This window comes from Callorhinchus milii, unplaced genomic scaffold (genome assembly GCF_018977255.1).
Source record: "Callorhinchus milii isolate IMCB2004 unplaced genomic scaffold, IMCB_Cmil_1.0 Scaffold10, whole genome shotgun sequence".
In the NCBI taxonomy this organism is placed as follows: Eukaryota; Metazoa; Chordata; class Chondrichthyes; order Chimaeriformes; family Callorhinchidae; genus Callorhinchus; species Callorhinchus milii.
Window position 1 is genome coordinate 10,478,306 of NW_024704751.1, and position 15,000 is coordinate 10,493,305.

General features: G+C 47.8%; 1 protein-coding gene across 7 annotated transcripts in view; it reads left to right on the forward strand.

The window, feature by feature from the left end:
- The window catches only part of mettl27 (methyltransferase like 27), a 28,388-nt gene extending 15,762 nt beyond the window's left edge, over window positions 1-12,626 (forward strand). For 4 of the 7 annotated variants that reach the window (XM_042338929.1, XM_042338928.1, XM_007896402.2 and 1 more), the window contains 5 exons: window positions 8,937-9,057; window positions 9,176-9,304; window positions 10,339-10,474; window positions 11,159-11,251; window positions 11,974-12,626. In XM_042338929.1, coding sequence (XP_042194863.1) covers window positions 8,938-9,057; window positions 9,176-9,304; window positions 10,339-10,474; window positions 11,159-11,251; window positions 11,974-12,212 — 717 coding nt within the window. In that variant the 5' untranslated portion in view covers window position 8,937 and the 3' untranslated portion in view covers window positions 12,213-12,626. Of the gene's footprint in view, window positions 1-884; window positions 918-6,145; window positions 6,258-7,747; window positions 7,903-8,936; window positions 9,058-9,175; window positions 9,305-10,338; window positions 10,475-11,158; window positions 11,252-11,973 lie in introns of those variants that run through there. The other 3 variants (XM_042338931.1, XM_042338930.1, XM_007896400.2) reach the window with 3 other exon arrangements.
- Window positions 12,627-15,000: the final 2,374 nt, after the last annotated feature.

Below are 15,000 nucleotides of genomic sequence, written 5' to 3' on the forward strand. Positions count from 1 at the left end.
GGAAGACATTTGACCGGAGTTTATGAAGAATGCAAATTGCTCATTCAATCTTGTATGGTTAATGCTAGGTTAGTGTATGCAAGCTAATCTGAAAGATTATAAACAACACAATGATTCTATTTGGAAAGGATTCCCGTCTTTTTGATAGAGAAAAATGGAGTGCATCACTATGGTTGGAAATAATCTGAATTCCATGTGGAACATGAGAGGAACGTGAGATGTTAAACCGAGGTCACTTCTGTCTCTTAAGGGGGATCCAATGGCACTATTGGCACTCATTGAAATGAGAAATCAGTTTATTCCGGCGACCTGGCCAATAATCGGCCAAATAAAAGATTATCATCCACTCTGTTGCTGTGTGACATTGCTGTTTACAAATAAGCTGTCACATTAGCCTGCAAATACACAGTCTCTACACTTCACAGTAGAATCCTGCGAAGCACTTTGAGACATCTTAATGAACCATCGCAAATGAAAGGATTATTATAATTATTATTTATATAGAGCTGTTTAGAATATTAGGGATAGGAATACTTTTACTCTTAGTAGACTCTAATAATATCAAATCCTGATAGCAGTGTCAAGCATACAGCTGATTTAAAATGCATGACAGTGAGCCATGATGTTTGCTTGCTGTTATAATATCCATTGTCAGATTGTTTCACTTAATCAATTTGATAAGCAAATATTTAGAAGGAATCTAATCAACCACAGGTCCTGGCAATCACTGCATCCCTTGGCAGACAGTGATATCACACTTTGGTATCTCAACAGTGAAAGCAAATTGAGAACAGAAGATGGGAGGCAAACTGGAAAACAGTCACTTCATCAGTATCTAAGGATGCCAACATCCACACACTGCTGCCAGCTGGCACACCGCTTCAGACTATTAAAAGATGCTTCGTAATTCAGAACCTGTGAGTGCTTCAAAACCCAAAACATCTTGAAACAAAAATGGTAACACTATGTATGTGAAGGAAATATTTCTGCAAATCACGGATGTCAGTTTGTAATGGTTCTAACATTGAAATTCTTGCTGCTTGCCCATAGGATCAGGTGTTGAGCTCAGACTTGCTTCAGAACTGACTATGGATTTAAAAATTCTTCAGAAAGAATTTACTTTCATGACTAACAAGAGCCCTCTGTTGGTTCACTGTTCCATCTGCTGTACATCTTATCCAGGACATGAACAATGACACACAACGCTCTGGGCTTACGTATGTTCAGGCCTCACTTTACTGAAAAAGCATCTTTTTATCAGAAGTTCTGAGAAATGCTGGAAAAGGAAGGAAATCAGCTTTCCCCTCCAATTTAATAACTATACCTCAGCAGAGTATAGGGAATATTAAAGGGAGAGTACACCCTTTCTGCCTGAAATTTCTGGCATTTCTGGCTTCAATGGTGATTGTGACAGCAATGCTGCTATCAAGATCATACAGTGGAAGCTATTAAGGCAGGTCGGCCTCAAACAGGGGTATCACCAACTGCAAGAGAAATCAGTCTCTTGCTAACCCAAAACAAGACAGTCCTCTCATGCACAAAAAATCACTATGTGTTACTTGAAGATACTCCCTATGAATCCCCTGCAGCAAAATCTCAGTTCAAAAAGCGCACTTTTTTCATCCCCAAAAAGGAATTGCCCCCTAACTAACCTAAAGAACAGGTGCCTTTCCTTGTTTCCTGGATACTGTCATACTTTACAGGACAGTATCCGGGAAACAATAAAATCTTACAATCCTCAATACAGAGCATTCCATCCCACAATGCTGATAGAGGAAATGCTCCAATCTGCTGGTCTGGCTTCAGAACGAAACTTTAAATAATAATGGTGTGGAGTCCTGTAACGTAGTGGTTAGAGCACTCGCCTCACAAGCAAGAGGATCTGGGTTTGATTCCCGGGTGGGGCAAAAGCTTAGGCAAGTTTCCTTACTCCACATGCCTCTGTTTACCGAGCAGTAAGTAGGAACCTGTTTGTTTATCTCAATGAACACTAAATCTATCCCACTCAGGATTGGATTTGGGTAAGATTTCTGGTATTTATGCCAGAAGCTCCTTAATATCTGATGAAGTGAAGAGAGGCCCCATTATCGTAAATAAAAATGAAAAGCTTTTATAAGTAACATGAAATTACAAATAATATGTATTACACTACTGAGATACTTGCGCTAATGCTATGTGAAGACATTTAAGGTTACGGAAACACTCACATTAGTTTTTTTTAACATTGTTTTGACGTATAAACCAATCAGTCTGACCATTTCTGTGCCAGTGAGAAAATTACTAATGCTAAAAACACGCAACCAATAAGTACTGTACATTCTACAATCTAATTACTGTATGTAGAGCAGATGTGCAACTAATTACAATTAGAATCGGGGTATGTTGCTTTACTGGCACTGGAGCAATTTCACTCAAGTTTACCCTTTAAAATCTACTGGAAAGCACTGAGCACTCACAAGAGGTACACAAAACAACATTTATGTCAGAGAGCGCTGCCCACGGACAGACACGGAGACACTGACCACGAATAGTAACTGACGCCAGTGTTTAACAATTCATTGGAGCTTTCCCCAGAGCCCGAAGGTGAACAGAGTGAGTGAGTGAGTGAGTGAGTGAGTGAGTGAGTGAGTGAGTGAGTGAGTGAGTGAGTGAGTGAGTGAGTGAGTGAGTGAGTGAGTGAGTGAGTGAGTGAGTGAGTGAGTGAGTGAGGGAAGTATCCTCCACCTGTGTTTGGCCGCTGGACGTCAGTCAAGTCAATGGCTCCATTCTAAGACAAGTGAGCGATTGGCGAGACTGACATCCCAACAGACTGGGACTGAGGGAGGCAACGGGGGGTCCTCGGGGTGGGAGAGGTCCTCGGGGTGGGGGGGTTCCTCGGGTTGGGGGGTCCTCGGGTTGGGGGGGGTCCTCGGGTTGGGGGGGTCCTCGGGTTGGGCGGGGTCCTCGGGTTGGGGGGGGGGTTGGGGGCTGCGCTGGGGACTTGGCTCATGGCTTTCCCTTCCGAGCTTCCCTACAGAGGTGGGCTACAGATATGTTGGGGGGGAGAAGCCCTCCACCCACCCGCGGCTGAGAAGTGTCCCCTTTATGGTGCCTTTCGCTGTGGACGGAGGGAGTTGACCATGTGGGGGGAGGGGGGGGGACACCTGCTCCACCGCACTCGGAAACCTTCTCTGTGCGGTGGTGGGGGGCAGTGGCTTGTGGTTGGGGAGTATGAAGTATTCCCGTCCGGGAGGTTCGGGCCACGAGCCATTGCCTCCCGTTGGGGAATACCGGGACTGTGCCTCTCGGTCCCATCCGCGTAAAGTGTTTGTGGAAACTCGACACGGACTGAATTGGAGGCGGTGTCTCTCTCGCGGTATCGGCACATCTCCGGCGCAGTGTCCAAACGCGGCGCTGTTGATCAGATTAGCGACTGCGGACCCGGACTCCCCGGAGCCCCGCCCCTCCCGGACTGCGGACCCGGACTCCCCGGAGCCCCGCCCTCCCGGACTGCGGACCCGGACTCCCCGGAGCCCCGCCCCTCCCGGACTGCGGACCCGGACTCCCCGGAGCCCCGCCCCTCCCGGACTGCGGACCCGGACTCCCCGGAGCCCCGCCCCTCCCGGACTGCGGACCCGGACTCCCCGGAGCCCCGCCCTCCCGGACTGCGGACCCGACTCCCCGGAGCCCCGCCCCTCCCGGACTGCGGACCCGGACTCCCCGGAGCCCCGCCCCTCCCGGACTGCGGACCCGGACTCCCCAGAGTCAGTCCGTGTGAGTGGTGTGTGAGGGCCTCACAGCCAAACCGGACTCAGCCCTCGGAGGGCCAAGCGGCGCGACTGCATCACTCCGACTGCTCTCCCATTGACCATATAAGGGCTGCAATAATAAGCAGATCCTGGAACAGGGAAACAATCAACACAATATATATATATATTTTTGTTTAAAAAAATCGCTCGGTCCCGGAGTGCTCCGACTGACGGACACTCGTCGCTGCGCTGCTCCGGGTTTCACTGGGGGCTGAGCTGCTCTCTCCTGCCGCCTGGTGGCCGACACAGCAACTTCACCCGCCCAATAATAATCATCATCATCATCATCATCATCATCTTTGCATTTGATACAGCGCTTTTCACGGCTTCTCGACGTCTCACAGAACACACTGTGAAGTGAACTGACTGTATATTTGTGGGCGAACGCGGCCGCCCATTGCGCACAGCAACGTCCCCACCAACAGCCGTGGATTGAAGATGACCAATTTATTATTGGTTTTTTTTGTTTTGGAGGGATTACTATTTGGCTCTGTGTGGGGTAAGGAAACTTGCCCGAGGTTTCCCGCTGCCTGGACCTGAACCCAGGTCTCTCGCTTGCAAGGCGAGTGCTCTAACCACTGAGCTACAGTAGTTATTACCATGTTTGACAGCAGAGCGTTCATTCACTCAGCGAAACTCAGAAATATAATTAAATTATTCCCCTTCCTGAACAAGGAGTTCATTCAATGTTATTACCTTTCCATGAAAATACACCTTTATCCAAGTGTTATATGGGAAGATACTGATTCACGTACCGCTTTCTCTTGGTCCGTATTTGTTCACAGGATTTGTGCCTCAATAGTAATGGTCCAATGCATTGGGGGCACAGCTATTCCTTCACTGTATTGCCAACGCCTTCACTTTCATTTTCATATTGTCAGTAGATAAAGGAATTTCGCAAAACACATTGTTTTCTGTGCTTTTCTCATTCCTGTGCCACGTGATGACAGGAGTCTCTATCTCGGCCCAGAACCCTTTCACATACACAAATGGACATGTCGGTATTACATTTTTTCACTGTCCAGCAAAAGTTTTATGAAAAATCCCCCACCCATTAATGTCAAGAAGTGGTTCGATTGGGTGCGAGCGGTACCGTTAATTTCACGCGCAAACAAAACAAACTACCAAAACAGGCCGAACACTTGCGGGTTGAAATCCAAGTCTGTGTTGAGTTATATCTGATCTCCGAAGTTGAACAGTGAAAGGATGTTTAGGGGAAGTATATTCTGTTGTCCTGTTCAAACTGCTCCTCCTGACTACATTCAAATTAAACCCTTATAAAAATGTTTCGCCTTCAACGGATTTCTTGGTCGGGCTGAGACACAATGTCAGGCTTAAAAGTGGTCAAACCAGACTGAGTTTGACATATATATATGGAATTTCCTGTGGTCTGGAACACTGGGCGGAGAGACATATTCTGTTGACCTGATTTTGGAGATGACTTGGGTACTCGAGTGGAGACCGCGGGGACTGTAGGAAGTGTAAGCAGCTGACACCGCGCAGCTCGGCACCGCGGGCGCCCACCGCCCCGGTCAGCTCCCCACTGCTGGACAGGATGGGATCACGGACCGGGCCGGGTAGGGCCGGGTAGGGCTCGGGCTTCACTGGGTCAGGTCAACAGGAGCCGAGTGGGAAGAAAGCAATCACCGCCCCAATGTCTGATCTGCTGGAGGGGGCGGGGCGAGGGGAGGGGCGGGGCGAGGGGAGGGGCGGGGCGAGGGACGGGGCGAGGGGCGGCGGGAGGGGTGAGGGGCGGGGCGAGGGGCGGCGGGAGGGGTGAGGGGCGGGGCGAGGGGAGGGGCGAGGGGCGGCGGGAGGGGTGAGGGGCGGGGCGGGGCGAGGGGAGGGGCGAGGGGAGGGGCGAGGGGCGGCGGGAGGGGTGAGGGGCGGGGCGAGGGGCGAGGGGAGGAGAGGGGCGAGGGGAGGGGAGGGGCGAGGGGAGGGGAGGGGCGAGGGGAGGGGAGGGGCGAGGGGAGGGGAGGCGGGAGGGGAGGGGCGAGGGGGCGAGGGGAGGGGCGGGGCGAGGGGCGAGGGGAGGGGAGGGGCGAGGGCGAGGGGAGGGGAGGGGCGAGGGGGAGGGGAGGGCGGGGGGAGGGGAGGGGCGAGGGGGGGCGAGGGGCGGGGCGAGGGGGAGGGGAGGGGCGAGGGGAGGGGCGGGAGGGCGAGGGGAGGGGAGGGGCGAGGGGAGGGGAGGGGGGGGGGGAGGGGAGGGGCGAGGGGCGAGGGGAGGGGGAGGGCGAGGGTAGGGGAGGGGGAGGGAGGGGGGAGGGGGGCGAGGGGTGGGGCGAGGGGAGGGGGGGGCAGGGGGAGAGGGGGGGGGATCGGGAGGGTCGGGGGGAGGGAGGGTCGGGGCGAGGGTCTGACGCGGCTCGCGACGTGTTGTGACGGGGCGCGCGGAGCGGTCACTCCCGTGTGTTGTGTTCGGGAAGGAGAGCGCGAGGGCAGTGCTGTCCGGAGGCCGCGGTTTAGGTGCGTAATAACGGTAAAGTCGCGGGTAAAGAATTCACAACGAAGGAGGACCTTCGCGAAGGGGAAGAAAGTGCGCGCGCAGTGGTCGGGCGGAGTGACGTCGGGGCGGCGCGAGGGCGGAGTGACGGCTGTCGGGGCGGCGCGAGGGCGGAGTGACGTCGGGGCGGCGCGAGGGCGGAGTGACGGCTGTCGGGGCGGCGCGAGGGCGGAGTGACGTTGGGGCGGCGCGAGGGCTGAGTGACGTCGGGGCGGCGCGAGGGCGGAGTGACGGCTGTCGGGGCGGCGCGAGGGCGGAGTGACGGCTGTCGGGGCGGCGCGAGGGCGGAGTGACGGCTGTCGGGGCGGCGCGAGGGCGGAGTGACGGCTGTCGGGGCGGCGCGAGGGCGGAGTGACGGCTGTCGGGGCGGCGCGAGGGCGGAGTGACGGCTGTCGGGGCGGCGCGAGGGCGGAGTGACGGCTGTCGGGGGGCGCGAGGGCGGAGTGACGGCTGTCGGGGCGGCGCGAGGGCGGAGTGACGGCTGTCGGGCGGCGCGAGGGCGGAGTGACGGCTGTCGGGGCGGCGCGAGGGCGGAGTGACGTTGGGGCGGCGCGAGGGCTGAGTGACGTCGGGCGGCGCGAGGGCTGAGTGACGTCGGGGCGGCGCGAGGGCGGAGTGACGGCTGTCGGGCGGCGCGAGGGCGGAGTGACGGCTGTCGGGCGGCGCGAGGGCGGAGTGACGGCTGTCGGGGCGGCGCGAGGGCGGAGTGACGTTGGGGCGGCGCGAGGGCTGAGTGACGTCGGGGCGGCGCGAGGGCTGAGTGACGTCGGGGCGGCGCGAGGGCGGAGTGACGGCTGTCGGGGCGGCGCGAGGGCGGAGTGACGGCTGTCGGGGCGGCGCGAGGGCGGAGTGACGGCTGTCGGGGCGGCGCGAGGGCGGAGTGACGGCTGTCGGGGCGGCGCGAGGGCGGAGTGACGGCTGTCGGGGCGGCGCGAGGGCGGAGTGACGGCTGTCGGGGCGGCGCGAGGGCGGAGTGACGGCTGTCGGGTTTTTGAAGTGTGAAAGAGAGAAGGAAACGCGATGGTTTCAGAAATCTCCGGCAGCAAAGACGTAAAGACGCGCGGGAATGAACATAGAGTAAATGTACAACACGTTAAACAGTTGTGTGTGAGGTACACCACGAGGAATAAATTGATCGTCGCATTATGGCCTCTTATCGTTTTCCACGTAGCTCAGACCTTTACTCTGGAATGATTCACGGGCCCCGACGTCTGTCGGTGTCTAAGTGACCCCTCTGTATCCGTGAGCTCGGCCAAACAATTTTATAGTGGAGCCGTCATTGCTCGGTTCAGTCCTGCCATCACCTGGGAGTGAGCGCTGTCCATCCCATCACTGCATCCTCATCAACATCGGGTCTGTGGGCTCCAACCCCTCCTGCCCCACCTTCCCTCTCGCCCGCCCACTCCCCCCCGCAAACCGGCCACGACTCTCACGAAGGGATTTGCTGTGGGCAAATCGACCGCAGGTTCGTCTACGCAAATACACGGTCACTACACCTTACAGTTGAATCCTGTGAAGAGCTTTCAGACGTTCTCCCAAAGCTGCGATGCAAAATGCAAGTATTATCATCCTCAACTCTCACAAACCGGACGCCATTGTGTCGCAGAGGTATGAAGTTACTTTTCCTAAGTTTGTGATCATGTTGACAATTCCAACAATGAAGTGATTACATAATAAGCAAATCTTCTGGTCGATTGCCCCAAAACGATGTTTCTCTGAACAGATACTAATTGATTTAAAATCAAATCAAAAATGTGGTAAGATTTGAATGTTTGTTTTTGTTGAAGGCGCCGAGGAAACATTTACAGAGATTGAAAGAGAGCGGGGGTTATGCAATGTGGTAATTTGGAGACATGTTGCCATAAAGAGCCAAGTAAACTGGAGCTCTCTCACACAGCAACCGGCACCGTCTCCTGTCAAATAGATGGCAGAACTCCTAATTCACCCACTTGGCTAAACCAGATGAAAATAAACATTTCGAAGCATGCACAATGAGATTTTTATCATGCAAAACCTCCAATATGTCCTGCGAAATGACCCATGTTTATAATCATAACAATAATGCTGCATTTCATATGGCGCCTTTCATGTCAGGAACTCTTCTCGGGATATACTGTAATGTGCACTGACTGTGTCTCCTGTAGGCGAGTGTAGATAATACACGTTTTATTCATATACTTAATAATAATAATAATCCTGGCATTTGATATAGCGCTTTTCATGTCTTCTCGACGTCTCAAAGCGCTTCACAGAATATGCTGTAAAGTGAATTGACTGTATATTTGTGGGCGAAACGCGGCAGCCAATTGCGCACAGTGGCGTCCCATAAATAATCGTGGATTGAAAATGACCATTTTTTTTTTTTTGGAGGGATTATTATTAGGAAACTTGCCCAAGGTTTCTTAAGGCCTAACGTGCTGTGCGCAATTGGCTGCCGCGTTTCGCCTACAAATATACGGTCAATTCACTTTACAGTCTATTCTGTGAAGCGCTTTGAGACGTCGAGAAGACATGAAAAGCGCTATATCAAATGCATGGATTATTATATTATTATAACTGCCTTGTTCAAAAAGGAAATGGCTGCTCACTTCATAAAATGTCAGTAGAGAATTGGTGTGAGCAGCTGTGTTTTTTATTTCCAGAATGGCAACCGATCAAAGAACATTCGCCGATGCCCAGAGAGCAATTCTCTTCGCTCAGAAAGACAAAACGATAGACGAAAAAATGACCTTTTATAATACCTGGGCTAAATGTTATGAACAGGTAATGTAACAAAGTAATGGTACCACATATGTAAAACGATGTATGTGTGATGGAGTGTTACTGGATTACTGGTGAAAGTTGGTTCAATTTAACTGATGTTTCAATTCCATGTTCACAGGATGTAGCACTTTTGGATTATCAAGCTCCCATCTTTGTTAAACAGAGTCTCGCAGCTCTATTTACCACAGGCCGAGACCAAGCTCTGGTCCTTGATGTAGCCTGTGGGACAGGACTAGTTGCACAACAGGTAAATTATGCTCTGATATGGCAATTCCTTGGCTTCTCTGCGGCCTCCAGATGTAATACAGATGGTACTGAGAAGACTCTGAATACTTGGTTTCATTGTGTCTTGCCTTTTATTAGGGACATAAGATTGGGAGGAGGCAATTCAGCCTATTGAGCATGTTCTGCCAGTTTATTAGATCATGGTGAATCTTTTAATTCCATTTTCCTGCTATTCACACTTTTAAAATACCTATCTCCCTTTTAAATATAGTTATAGGCTGGTTCCGCCTTTGCAGTTTCTGTCGGTGCATTCCATACTTTTATAATCCAAAATGTTTTTAAGAAACAGATTTTTTTCTGATCTCACTTCTAACAGTCCTCATTCTAATTCTATTATTATTAATTATACAATTATTTTCCCTTACATTGAATCCCTTTAGCAGAGGGAAGAATCATCCCATGTCTAGTTTATTTTAAACACTTCAAGCAAATAATTATTAATCCCCAAATGATATTCTTCTCCTTGCAGTCATTCTTTGTGGATATCCTTGCAGTTCTCTGTAGTTCTTACCATATCTCAGATTACATCATGTTCTATTTAAAGACATGAAGTCTTTTTTTATACTGTATTGATCCAGTGATATTTGCACTTAATAAATGGTTAGATTATGTGGCACCGAATGAACTTGTTCTCAATCATTGACTGAATTACAATAACAGTTCAGGAAAGTCACCATTGACTTGTCTACTAATCTGCTAATTCAGAGGCTATTGTGTACAAGTAAGCATGCCAATACGTTATTTTTAATTGTTCACCATTTATAGTGTTCACTTGCAAATACAAAATAGGCAAAGGTTTTGGAATCTTCATTTTCAAGCATGAAACTTGGGGCACGATAGGATCAACAGTACTGCAGAGTTCAACAACACAGATTTAGTTTATCACCCCCACCTCCCATTCTTGCCTTATCAACTGTCAAATGTTTGTAAATCTCGCCAAAAACGAATGCCATTACCTGCCCGTACATACTATAGCTAAACTTTTCTTTGATTTAGTTACAGGGTCTTGGATTCCATCATATTCATGGTGTGGATGGGAGTGAAGGAATGTTGGAAATAGCACAGTCTAAGGGCTTGTACGAATCCCTCCAGAAATGTATGTTGGGTATGGAGTTGCTCCCTGCTTCACCAGGTACATTGCTGATAAAGCCCCTTGTAAATATCTGAGCATGAATTTATTTTGCTCTTTGATCTTTTCTTCGTCAGAGCATCTTAAACTTGCAGTTTCTCATTGATTTCTAATTACTTAGTTTAACTTGTGTTTTATTAATAATAATGCTTGCATTTGATATAGCTCACCTTCAAAGCCCTCAATGGCCTTGCTCCCCCCTACCTCTGCAACCTCCTAACCCCCTACCAACCTACCCGCTCCCTCCACTCAGCGGGCTTCGGCCTGCTTCATGTCCCCTGCCTCACCCATCCCACAATTGGCGGGCGGGCTTTCAGCCACTCTGGTCCTACCCTCTGGAACTCCATCCCACAGTCCCTCCACCTCGCTCTCTCTCTTGCCTCCTTCAAGACCCATCTCGAGACCCTCCTCTTCGACTGTGCCTTTGACCATCCTCCATCCTTCCCTGACCTCCACCCTCCCTGATCCCGACCCCAGCTCAGGTCGAAACACTGATTGTTCAGTGCCTTGGGACGTCCTCCCGACATGAAAGGCAATATACAAATGTAATTTTGTTGTTGTTCTTGTTATTATATTATTATCTGATGAACCAGAAACAGGATACTGAACTATAATATCCGAAACATTGCAATATATAACTGGACCCCACATCCCCCACACCCTGTATTTTCTGATTCCCTGTTTCAGACAGTTATGATGTCACCATGATTGTTGGAGCACTGAGTGATGGACAGGTGCCACCTACCATCCTGCCTGAACTCCATCGAGTCACCAAGTCAGGTACGTAAGAACCAATGGGTGCCATACCTGATTTTCCTTAAATTCATTCAACAACTCAATGAGTTGATGGAAGCAAAATATATGCTTAACAGTTATATATTGTGAATCACGCAAAGCTAAGGAGCCAAGGTAATCTGTAGCACTAAGTGGATTTTTTTTTCCCTCCAGGCCCCATAAAGTCCCTTCTGATTTCCTTCTCCATCAAGAGCTGGACATTGTCTTATTTAGTGAATCAAATTTGGAAATTCACTTGCATTATGTAGCTAATAACCATTTAGTCAGACACACATATTGAGTGGCCGTAGAAATCACATGGGGTTTCTCTTGATTACCATAGAAGTACTGGCACAGGTTAGACTGCCTCAGAGGAGAAGCAGGTGGAACAGGATGTCAGGTTCTGCTATTCCAAGATACAAAGGAAAAATAGATACTAGCAAAAGCTCTGAGTGATTGTATTGTTGCCTGAATTAATCACTGATAGATGCAAATGGACACATTTTTGTTTAAGAACAATTTTGCTTTATTCACCCTTTTTTTAAAAATCTGATCTTTTTGAATGTTTCTGTCTTATTCATGTTCAATTGTACGTCTAGAAGCCAAGCAAAGGTTTCTTGTAAAGCAAGTTGTGGGTGATCCAGCACAATGACAGTTGGGAGACTGAGGTAAATGACTGGGAATCTCCCAGAGATGTGAAAGTCTAATATTGTCCTTTGTTCTTCCAGGAGGATATGTATGTATGACGACCCGGACTAACATTGCAAATCAACTTTACAAGAAACAGCTGGTCGCTGTGATAGAGGACATGGAACAGAGAAGGTTGTGGGACATAGTGAAAGTGCAACAAGTGGAACATTGGGAAAGGGCAGTGTCTGCAAGTGGTGTTGAGCAGGATTCTGAGTACATTTCAGGGATCATCTACATCTGCAGAAAATCCAGTAATCAGCAGTCTAAAAATAACTGAGCAAAATGAGAACAGAATGTCCATTACCCACTACACTATGACACTGATACACAGGAAGCTTGGCTCAAGCACACCAGTGCAATTTCACTATAAAATACTGGATTGGTGGAACAGTATTTTTCATCAATTAAAGTTTCTTGTAAAGTTTAATTACACTGATCAAATGACATGATTATACAAATAGATGTGATTTAGTTTTAGTCAGATCTGGCCACAACTTTTTTTTTACTGTCAACATATTTCTATCCATTCAAACCAGATTTACCTTGCATCAAGACAGTTTGAAGTTCTACCAATGGCTTAGTTGGTAAAGTCACTATTTATAGTGTAAAAAGAGCCAATCTGTCTGATCCCAACAATTAACAACACCAACAATTTACATTTATATAGTGCCATTCAAGCGGAGTAGCATCTCAGAGAGCTTAACATGGTGGGACTTGATACTGAGCTGGGGAGAGGAAGGAGGTGACCATAGGAACCGGCAAAGAGGAAAGTCTTCAGGTGTGATCTGAAAACCTGAGGCACTGTCATCATCTTCAGTAGAAAAAGAGGAAAATCCTCAGTTCAATCCAGTGTAGACTAGATCAGCAATAGTTGGCTACATTTACACTTGAAAAACTACTAGTGTTTGCTCTGTCCTGCAGAATATGGAACATATCTCTCAGGTACAATGTGGAGGAAAAAAAGACTTGAAAGGAGTATAAACACTGACCGAGACAAGTTGAGGCAAGTAGTCTGTTTCAAATGCTGTATCTATGGAATTATATGTAAAAAATGTACTTTTTAAAAAATGTTTGGGACATTAATCTCTTCTCTCCCTACTCAGAATAAAGGGGCAACTTTGGGAAAATGCCATTAATTCTTGTTTTCATAGTTTCATTTACCATTTTTTGTTTAGATATTAGATAAAGCTTGCCTCTTCCTTTGTTAGAAGAAAGAAGTTATAGGATTTTCAAAAAATGGTTTCAATTTTTAGCAACAACTGCACAACTTCTGCAAGCCTTCTGGGCCTCTTAATATTTAAAATCGCCCTGTGAGAATTGATTCATCCCCTTTGCCTCCAATACCTTAGCAGTCAGTCACTTTCTTCAGATTAATCTGTTTCCAAAATATTGTACTTCACAATTGCTACTTAAAATGAATATCTGGTGTAGACAGTAATTACTCAATAAATCTCACATGTTCATCCTTCTGTTTGTGTACATTGTTCATTGCTCCAATTACGCATTGACTCAGAACTACCAGAATTGTAGAATTATCAGAATTAACCTTCAACTGCCAATTTTACATTGTTTTGTATGAATAGTCCAGATAATTGAATAATGAGCTAATAGTTCTGTACTCAGTGGATCACTGCATGCTTGCTATCTGGCAAGCAACTCCGCTGACTCCTGCTATTAATTTTGATCTAAGAAAATGATTGAGAATTGATCACGTTTGCAGATCTTTTGATGATCAGAGGCTCCAAAGTGGATCTAGCGATACTCCTCCAAGCAAACTCTTATCGTAATGCCTCCCTCACAATCTTGCCTCATTTTTCTAAAATAGTTGTGTCTCTGATTGCAGGTAAGCTGAACGTCTGAGTCTGTTGTTTCTCTTAATTATATATGTACCTGCCTCCAAGAGCTGCCTCAAAAGTACTTGCATTGTATAGCACTTTATTTGGCTTGTCAAATGTTGGCAAATTATACATGGGCAATTTCCATACACCCAAATGTTTCTATCTGCACCATGTATAATCGTATTTCTTCCACTGGTCTCTACGTCTCCTAATTTTAACACAAGCCCTACATGTAGTTTAAATTTACAGCGTTCAGTGCCATTTATTGTTAATCTATCCAGTCACTAAATGGCTAAAAGCCGTTGAATGATATTGCTTGAAAATATCCTGCTTTTCAAATTCTATACGTTTATAAATGGCTATCAAGAATGAAGTTTGCTTACATCAGAATAAAGGTACTGTATGCATGTCTTTTATTTCAAATATGTGCAGCTAGGTGGCACCAGATACCTTTGTAAAAAAACTTTCAACTATACAGATAGGTACATTGGGTAGGTGTTGTTTAGTGTTAAAGAATACAGCATAAAAAGACTAGCCTTTTATCTATATTTATCAATACTTTTTCCCCTTGAGACACCAAGTTATGTTGGGTGCTGGCAACACTCTGACCAAGGAATTATTCTTCACATATGAAGTTTAGATAGTGAGTGTTGGCAGCCAGTATATGCTCTGGGACGCTATCCTGCGTGAGGGCCACTATATAAATTAAACTTGTTGCTTTGACACAGGAGTATCATAGTTAAGCCTGCTCTTGTCCAATCACTGTTCACTTGTGCCCTCTTTCCAGCAAATATACCATTGGCTAGTGAACAAGAATAGGATCCTTGGCTGTACTTTTCCCAGTTTAGGAATACTGAGTAGCTCCAAAATCAACCAATATTACTGCACCTGATCCAATGACCTTTGTTGGAAACTGTGCATGTGTGGATCAGGACAGGATCGCGCTCGACTGTCATCTGCCCCATCCCCACGATTGGATAACCTGCTTCTACTCATTGCACATAATCATTCAGAGTGGCTGCCCCCTTGGATAAGGACATGGCCAGGGAGGCACCTGTGGAACGTACCCAGTAAAGAGTTGGGGCCTTCAGATGAAAGAGAGGAGAAATTTGGCATAAAAGGGAAGTATTGGTAATGCTACTGCCCACTAAAATAAATACTAAACATCTTAAAATGACGGACTCACTCCAAACAGATGACCAAGCCTGTCATCATTGCATTTGAAAT